The following is a 9,856-nucleotide window of genomic DNA, read 5'->3' on the forward strand; positions in this document are numbered from 1 at the left end:
GTAATGTTGCAAATACAAATATTATTGTACATGGCGAGACTATTTAGGTTACGTAAAAAATGCGGTTAAGATACAGAAAACAATGAGGTTTTAAGAAACTATACAATGGTAATGGGAATATACAGGTTCAAAAAAATAAATAAGTACGAAGCGGCGTACGAGAAAATGTAATTATGCGTATAACTATAAAAACATCCGAATAGAAAGCACAATCGAAAGGTAAAGCCACAGAACATACAAGGCCAACATATGAACACACGAAAAGTAAACACACCCACATAAACGAAATCACCAAAAAAGATCATAATGCCGAAATACATGTACTATATATATACAAAGCACGCATCTGGACAGCAAGAATGAACCATATCTTCACTGGGAACGAAAGTAGGTTGCTGCGGCTGCACGATATGCGCGCGCATCGGTCATTGTGGTCAGTGAGGTTGGCAAGTGGTTATTTTATTTCGTTTTTGGGATGAAAGAATGAAAAATAGATTTTAATGGCATTACGAAACGTTAACATTGTAGGGATGATCAGCTCTTGGGGATATATATGAAGGACTAGTTAGCTGTTCGTTTTTTTAGAATTGGGTGACAAAGACACAGTCGACCTATTTTTCTGCGTAAAAACGATTGGGTATACAAGGGAAAGCTTTATAGATGTTACATTTAGCATGCGGATGTAGCTGGCCCAGATAACACGTGCGCTGTGGTTTTGAACGAATTGTAAAGCGTTAGTAAAACAAAGAGTCCCGGGTCCAATACTGAGTACACACTAAAAATTTTTACGCCCAAAAGGGTGCTTCAGCTTGTCGCCGCAGGAGCACCCTAAAAACTGAATATTTTACGCCCTTTAGGGTGCTTGGATTTTGTCGCCGCAGGAGCACCCTCTGTGAAGCACCCCAGAAGACAGGTGCCTTATAACACCCTCTTCCGCCTAAAAGTATCCTAGGGTGCTATTTAGCACCCCAATCTGTAGGAGCATCTTCTGCAAAAGCACCCACCTAAAGGGGTACAAAACGGGTGCGTCATCCTCGGTTCACAGGTGCAGCAGGTGTGAGACCACATATTGCACAATATCACACACGATTATGGTATGAAACATTCGTGCTTTCCAAGCTCGGTTCTGTGAGACATTCCATTGAAGCTCAACATCAGCTGATAATTTCCTTGAACTTGTGTCACCGATTGTTAAAACATCAATTTAAAAAGTCAGGAGCCACATCTCAGTACAGTTATAACTCTAGAGGTAGTTGATTACCCAAAACTTCGTAAAAAACCAATTATATGTTCACTTTGCCGAACTGCAGTACACATCCTTCGAGATTCACTGCAGAGCCTAACCATGCTGTGCAGTGAAAGCAATTAGGTGTACAACACTTCAACCACACAAAACTTCCTTGAACCTTAAAACCCTTGCCTTCTTAGTATTGCATCAAACTTCCAATCAAGGTAGCTACCTGCAATGTTTAGTGCCTTATTCTTGAGCTGAGCAGGAAGGTTCAATATCAAGGAAGACCAAATGCAAAATGTATAGTTTCCTCCGTAATGCGGCTCATAATATAGTTCCCTCCGTACTGCGGCTCATAATCTACGTATAAAAGTTGGGTACCCAAGCCATTTATTTTCGTTTGCATTATTCTTTTTGCTTTACGGAAAAATATTCATATGGTACAGCACTTGCAAGGTTTGGTGGTATTTGGAGTTTTATAAACATACCTTTAGACTAAATGACCCCACATAGCAATAACAAGAACTGCAAACATCACAGAACAATGCATACAAGTTCCCTGGTGAAGCCCATGGTTGAAATGTAATGCCATTGTTCAGAAAACATTATTTTATCATGAGGCTAGCTTGTACATGGTGCCTTGCATTATGTCCCTGCCTGTGGATGTGGGGTCATTTGTCACTGTTGCAAATGAAAAGCCAACAGCCAGGGCCCATTAGTTATGGCTAGTATTACGAGGTGCCTCACGGTAAGCATTCTACGTCGATAGACTTTTTTAAAGTTGACTAGAACTGAAATCAGCAAAAGATTCTCTACAAAACATTCATTCTATCCGCAGCTTTAGGGTTTGCTAATTTCCATAGTTGGGTTTCTTCTGCCTTTCTTAACATTTTTCTTTTGATAAGAAGGTGCACAACCAAAAGCAAAAAGCTTTTCTGTAAACCTTTGGTAGCTATATAATTGTTACAAAATATTTTACTCTAAATATGGCAGCTTAAACTGAGAATATTTGCATTTAAAAACATTAAAATAAGTTTAAATTGATCATAAATTTTTAGCTGTTTTTACGCAAAACTGTACATGGGATATGAAGTGCACCACAAGGAGGGCTTTGGATTAGCTTTAGCAAATTTGGGACATTTAAGGTGCACTGAAATCTCTACACATGCGCTTTTTCACTTTCTGTATCCACCAGGAAAATGGCTGCCAATTTAGACAGCGATTCTAAATAGTAGTTGACGTGCATTTTAAAATAATCACAAACATTATAGCCACAAAATTAATTTTTACAAGTTGTAGACATTGCCCGTTACACCAGACATTGGACTACACTGTCAAGAGCTTTGACATCTACAATGACGTCTACAAAGCAGGCTTATACTGGTAGAATGTTTCATACCATAATTACTGTGTGTTCAGAGCTCACGTGTGAAGTATGGATACTGCTGCTTCAGCAAGAACCGAGGATGAGCACCCTTCCTGGTTCTGAAAAAAAATAACAGAGGAAATGCCTTAAGCAGGATTCTGAAACGGGGTTGAATGAAACAAGAATGAACAAGAAATTCTTTCAAAACATGTAAAGCAATGCAAACAAATATTTATTTAAACTTATTTCTACAAAAGACCACCTCATGAAGACTGGTGGTGGGGTATTGGCTCAAAAAAAAAGCAGAGAGCACTTATACAAATGCTACAGGGAGCCTTCGCAGCCAACAATTGTTTGAACATACCTAAACTAATCACTGTTCAACAAACTCATAAAAAATGTTTGAATGCATAAAAAACCAGTGGTAAACACAGGAAACAGTTAAAACAGAATGACGGCACAAGTTTGTCCCGTCGTTCTCTTCTGTGTCCTGGGTTTTCCTATGGTTTTTCATCCATTCAAACATGTACCAGCTAGCCCAGTCCAACGCCTTGGTATCACAAAAATATGGATAGTCAATCCTTACACAAAGTTGAAAAAAAAAGAAAGTATATTAAAACGACAGCAAATTGGTTGGCTTTTAATTTTAAATGATAATATAAAAAATAATGGCATGAATGAAAGTGAGCAGCACGCGAAGTACCTTGTTGCTAGCCCGACATTACACTTTGAAGCAAAATGTCCGCTTTCAACACTACATAGGCTAAACATGCAATGAGGCATTCCTTTAGGCACACAAAATATACCATAATTGTTAAAAAAGCTACGAATTAGTTGAAAAAACCTGACCACGACAAATTGGAATTAGTGACTAGATACAGTTTCAGAAATACACAGCGACATCATATAAAAATATATGGTTCCCATACAAAGATTGATCATAACAAAAATTCAGGACATTTATCAGACTGGCATCAATGTGCAAAGCAGCTTAATGAAGGAAGACGGTCTTCACTAAAAACATGTTAATATTGGGAGCTCATGTGCTTCCCTGCAAGTTGGGTGTGTAAACCCACTGACATCTTAACTAACCCGCCTGAATCATCACTTGATAGACATTGAGGAATTTTACGAATTGGTTTATTGTAGCCAGCTGTCTAGTTTATTTCCCTATTTTTCTTGGCATTTCGTGTCTAATTCTAAATTTGGTGACTAGATAGCTTTTACTATGGTCATGCACTGGTGACAACGAATATTTGATTTTACTTTTAAAAAATTTCAGTTTTGTTTTATTGCTCACCAGCCAACGATCTGAAATATCAGAGGCGCTTAAAACGTATGTTGGCATTTCCTTCCTGCAGTGTAGTACAACTAATCATGACTTTTACCATAATTTGTTCCCAAATCGTAATATGTGGAAAGTATTCAGCTTAATGAAAATGTCATTTCAGAAGCATGCACAATCAACAAGGCCTCAATGACTCTCATGACGTGGTCCACTTGTTTCTGTCACAAATAACCTGAGTGCAGACACATTCCACCGAAGACGAAGGTAACATGCCCTCTTGGGTGATGAATATTTAAAAAGCCTTACGAGTAAATTTGCTGCTGAGCACGTGAAATTGTGGCATTAAAACAAAAGATCCCTCTGCGGCATCTTTCACTTGGAGGAGCGCTTGACCACAAACTTTGAGAAGCTGGAAAATGCTCCATGAATCGCTCCAGCCAGCAGAAACGATGCAGGACACAAGTTGGTAGGCGGACCGTTGGCATCCTGCGATTGTGAAGATATTTCTGTTTAGTAGATGCTCTTCTTTTTGTACCACTGTTTATTTCACCTTTAACAAGCAGCTGAACTCCTTAACGTTCGCATAACAAAATGCTGCAATGCGGAACAGTTAGCAGGGTTACCTCAATTTTGCTTTTCTACGAATTAACACAATGTAGGTAATCTGCACACAACTACAATCAAACTACAATTTTCACCTACTTCACTGCTAACATCAGCGTTTGACTGCTCAAGCACAAATACAGGTTAGACATGTGAGCAATCTGCTAAACGTATCCCCACAAACTGAACAATCAGGCATCAGAAATCGGCAAGGAAGGAGGTGTCACGTTTAAATGGCACTTTTTTTGTTCAAAACATAAACAACACCTGGAAGCTTGAAGCGTGAGAGGGGGTCTTTCACGCTGACAATGTCAGAACATAGCTTGCTAGTGGGCACCTGCACGATGTGCACAATGTGTTTCTTGAAAATGCGTGCGAAAGTTTGATTGATGTGTAGGACGAGAATTGCAGCACGTTTTGACACAGGCCTTGTGGACGCTTCTGCCTGCTAATGTCAATGTGGATTCTTGCTAGTCGCCCTCTTCGCTTCTTTCTGAATATAATGCTTTAGGCATTATATTCAGGACAACGACTGCATCAAAACGTGCAGCAATTACCTACGTCCCACACATCGGTGAAACTCTCGCACACATTTTCAAGACACGCAGTGCATACATTGTGCATGTGCCCACTAGCAAGCTGCGTTCTGACATTGTCAGCGTGAGAGACCCCCTCTCACGCTCCAAGCTTCCGGGTATTGTTTATTAGATTCCATGCGCTGAATGCAAATCAGTGTACATTGGCGAAACGGGCAATCTGCACAGAAAATTAATGCAGCACTGGAACGAAGTGAACAAGGGCCATGCAAAAACAAGTCCACTGGCAGAGCACCGTGAGAGGACGGGACACGTGGTCGACTGGAACAAGACAAAATTACTGACAACTGAGTGCAATCTATCTTCTCGATTACTGCTCGAGTCCCTCATTGTTCAGACGACGCCCAACATTATCAACATAATGAATGGCAATCTGCACCATATCTATGCAAACGCATTGCGCCGCGTAATGCCCAATGTATAGCTTCGTTTTCCACGACACATGCTCACCATGAACAAGCAACAAACCGTTAAATGGCTTTCTTGACTTGGTCAGTGACCTACGTTTCATCACTGCAATAATACTTTTACCTGCCTACACGGCATTCCGTCAAACACTGGACTACACCACATGAGCCATTGGCGTTCTTAACCTGCACCAGAGTATATAACCTTTCACTACTGCTATGAGATAGACCCATAAACGCACTTCAATATGGCCTTTATATTTAGCTCTTGGAAACATTATGTATAATTTTACCTTTAAGTTGCACCTGCTACAGCAGCTGGTACTATACCAAAAACATGAAAAAAAACGGTGGTTTAACACGCCAAAGCTACACTTGGGATATGGGGAGCACTGTAGGGGAAGGCTTCGCATTAATTTTGACCATCTATGTATTTTTGTGCGCATCGAAATCTCCAAACACGGGCGTCTTTACGTGTTGCCTCCATCTGAAAAGCGGCTACACCAAGCGGTATCTAACCGACATTCGCCTCCACAGCACACCAGCCTAGCCACGGCAGTGGGTTAAACATATGAAATAAAGCGAGTTTTGGAGTGCAAATGAAAATATTAATCACACGTCTTATTTTCCCAATCGATGTACCTTTTGAAATCCACCATGCAATCCCCCCTCCCCTACCGGCCTACCAAAACACCTTTGTCTCAAGAGGTAATCAGGCTGTTGTTAATGAAGTAAGTATTTACAATCCGAGACTTGCCACCGTTAAAGTCATGCACTTTGTTTTAGAGATAAGCGACATTAGCCATTTGCAGCACCAGGAGTTAATTGTGTTAAGATCAGATTGAAAGCATTGACGGTAGTAGTTGAAAGAAATTGTGTGATAAATTACAACATCATCTGCAAATAGACCTACATGGGAGGATATGCAACATGGAAGATAGACCAAGCAACCTGCCTGGGGGGACAACAAAGTGGCACGAGCAAAAGAAGTATATAGTTATTAGAAGTAAACGGCACTTGAGAAGAATGAAAATCTTTTGCTCGAGTGAGGACATAAGGGTGAAGTTTGAGAAGTAGTCTGTGGTGTGCAATGCGATTGAATGCTTTAGAAAAATCGAGAAAAACTACCGCAGTTTGTAAGCCTGTGTCAATGGATCAATGTAGATCGTGAACAAATCCTGAAAGTTGTGTTTCTCAAGTAACCCTTGTGAAAACCGTGGTGATACTCGAATGTGATATTGTGATTTTATAAATAATTAGCGACCTGAGAGTGGATGAAATGTTTCCTGACCTTGCATATGGTGCTTGTTAGGGAAATTTAATGGTGAAGTACCGTCTCCTGATTTAAAGACTGGTGCTACCTCGACTATCTTCCAACCATTGAGATTAGTGCCTGTCATGAGAGACTGCAAAAAAAGCGCTGTCAGAATTCTACAGACTGCGGGATGTACTTTTCGGTATAGTATGATTATTACCAGTATGATCTGAAGTAGACCAGTTTGTATTGCAAGTTTAGAACCATATCGAAAGATCCTAAATGTTTGCCTGGCTTGATTACATACGAATACTTGCTTCAAAGTCAGTTCAATTTCTCTTCTTGCCCTTTAGTCGTCAGCCCCAGATTCTCTTCAATATCTCTGCTAAGCAATAACACGCTCCATACGCACAGCACTGCTTCATGAAAATGTTTCAAATAATCAGAGGCCACAGCACTGCTAACAGGTATACATCATGGCAAGTTCCACAACATGCAATAACTAACCTGAAAGTACATAATCGGTGGGTGCACCGATATGGCAGCAGTGCCTGGACCGATGTGTCGAGCAAATGCGCTGACTTCTGAACGGGTGGTCCAAGCGGCCAGATGATGGATCAATAACCATTCCTGGCGGCAAAGCGTACGGAGCACCAACGAAAGGCCAGGCAGTACTTGGGTACAGCAGGTGCAGTGTCGGTTGGCCAAGGGAGGCCCTGGCAAAGCCTTTGAAACTGGACTGGAAGGCAGCTGACCCAGGACAGCCAGCAGCAGCACCTGCAGGTGCATAATCTGTGAGTGTGCTGACACTTGTTGAAATACAAGAAGAGCACACACAAAGCACGAATGCTTACATCAAGTAGCTTTTTAATCGTTTAAAGACAGTAACCTCCAAGGCACTAATAAGAACATTCCCGGAACACCCCAAGTGAAATTTAGGTCACAGTAAGAATGTATTTATTAGACCCGCAGGTACTGTGAGTAGGGTATGCATGATATATGCAAAGCTAGCTACTGAGCTAATTTGCATGGAACGCATGCTAGCAGCTCATCTGTATCCCTTGCTTTCAATCGGAACTGGTGTGTGATAGTTGAGGCTCCTCCATTTCAATGTCTGACTTGTATCTGCACGTTCAATTCTCCAATATAAATCGAGTTGAGTGAGTGCCTACAGCTTTCTTGTTAGTCTCTGTATGGCCTGCGGTTTTGCGAAAATGAGAACTTGCGAATTGGCTCAATTTTCTGCACTAATTTAAACAATACATATGCCTCTGATATCAAGCCCCAGACTTCCCGAGAGCTACTCTGACAGAATCGGCAGGCGCCTCGTAGGCGTTGTGAAATCTCCCCCACTACCCCGAGACTATGCTAACTCCCTGCGAGGCCACATGCGCGCATTTCACCTTCAATTTGCACGTATGTGAATTCTATACCTCTATGAACTCTCAGACGGGCGTCGTCATATTCGTGCCGGACTCGTGAAGCTCGGCAACGTAAATTACCGCACTCGCTCGCTGGCGCGCGGCCCGAACTCTCTCACCGTTTCCGGCCCTTGCATACTATTTTCTCCACCTTGCACTTTGTAAATTCTCATGTTTAACTACACCTCGTGCGCCCTCATCTCTTGCCTGCTTTTCTTCCAGCACAACTCCGTCAGCACCCGGTCGACGCGTACGCTGTCGGGGCGCGTTGGCGAGCGAGTACGGCAATTTCGCTGTTGTCGAGCTTCACGAGAACAGCACACATATCGCGGCCCGAAGACCGCGAGGCGTACGGTCGCCGGTCTCGCGAGCGCAATATCTGCGAAGCGCACTGCACGGAATTCGTGGGGGGGGGGAGATTTCACAACACCTACGAGACGCCAGCCATGGAATCACGTGTACGCGTTTTCACATGCACTTCCAGGGAACCTCCTGTTCATGTTATTTCTTAGTATACCGCGGGTATTCACGAGGGAGGACTAATCACAGCGTTGTGCCACTCACGCGAAATTGCGACTGCGATCTGCAACCGCAAAGGCACTGTTTGAGAGACACATAAACAAACGCCCCGGTGTTAAAGAACCTTGCGTGATGTGAAATTATTAGCAGCCGTGTACCATAGCGCGAGCATCGTAGCCAAGGTCTAGCTTCAGCGTAAATTGATGCTGACTTCTGCGGAAACGGTGGACTGGGCGCCAAACAAGTATACTAACTCACGTAGGCTTTCAGAGCAAACGAGATGGGGGTCTAGCGAATTACTGACCCATAAACACCAGAACTCGTTCCAACCAAATACAGAATAATAAAAAATGCGTACTTACCCGAGCAAAAACGATGTTTCCAACGTACAATTCTCCTTCACTGTCGTCTTCATCTCGCGGACACACGAACACGCTTTTGTTCTGATGCAATGTCATCCACTTTTGAAGCGCAGTATTTTATCCGGCGATGATCGTTCTTCCGGGGTCCCCATGTTCAACACACGCGTAGGTTGGAAGGGTAGACATCACCCATAAAGCTTCTATAACTATGATTTAAGCTTGAAATAGATAAAACAGATTAAATCACGCCACCAACCACTCGGCACAAAACGTCATGAAAAAACACACACAAAAGTGAGAGATAGTTGCCAGACTTCAAATGCAGCACCTCTATGTTTGACGAAAATAGTGTTACTACTGTAATGTTGGTAATTATCTTTCTGCTTTCAAAGTCTGAAATGTGTTTATAACTTAAATTTAAGGTTTTTAAACACAAAAAGTGAATACACATAAAGTAATTTACATATATACTGATATTGTAAAGAGGTTTGACGTTTGTTTTGGTTTTGTTTTCACGGCGGGCTTCTCTAGAGAGAACGTGCGAGAAAACGAGCTACTTTGGGTTTAGGAAGAGAGCGATAAATGTCAGCGTGATAGAAAGCAAGGAACAGGTGCTTACCCTGGTCGTTAAAAAAGGAGCTAATAAAACCCTCACGTAAAAAAAAAAAAAAAAAAAAAAAACGTTCGACGAGGAATCGAACCATTGACCTACAAAACAGTAAACGGACGCGTTAACAAACAGCTATGCCGGCGGGCGGTTTACGAGGCGCCTAAAACAACTCTATACTTACGTAAGTTGTCAACGAAT

At 42.0% G+C, this 9,856-nt stretch overlaps 1 protein-coding gene across 1 annotated transcript; it reads right to left on the bottom strand.

The window, feature by feature from the left end:
- Positions 1-2,830: 2,830 nt before the first annotated feature.
- LOC144149065 (uncharacterized) lies at positions 2,831-9,326 on the bottom strand. Its single transcript, XM_077680606.1, has 3 exons — positions 9,049-9,326; positions 7,254-7,523; positions 2,831-4,371 (listed from the first exon to the last, which is right to left on the bottom strand). Exons 1-3 carry the CDS (start codon positions 9,142-9,144, stop codon positions 4,258-4,260), a joined length of 480 nt encoding a protein of 159 aa, XP_077536732.1. The 5' UTR covers positions 9,145-9,326; the 3' UTR covers positions 2,831-4,257.
- Between the last annotated feature and the right edge of the window lie 530 nt (positions 9,327-9,856).

The sequence above is a fragment of the Haemaphysalis longicornis genome, unplaced genomic scaffold, assembly GCF_048455015.1.
Source record: "Haemaphysalis longicornis isolate Haplotype H1 unplaced genomic scaffold, Haemaphysalis longicornis Haplotype H1 scaffold_8, whole genome shotgun sequence".
Lineage (NCBI taxonomy): Eukaryota > Metazoa > Arthropoda > Arachnida > Ixodida > Ixodidae > Haemaphysalis > Haemaphysalis longicornis.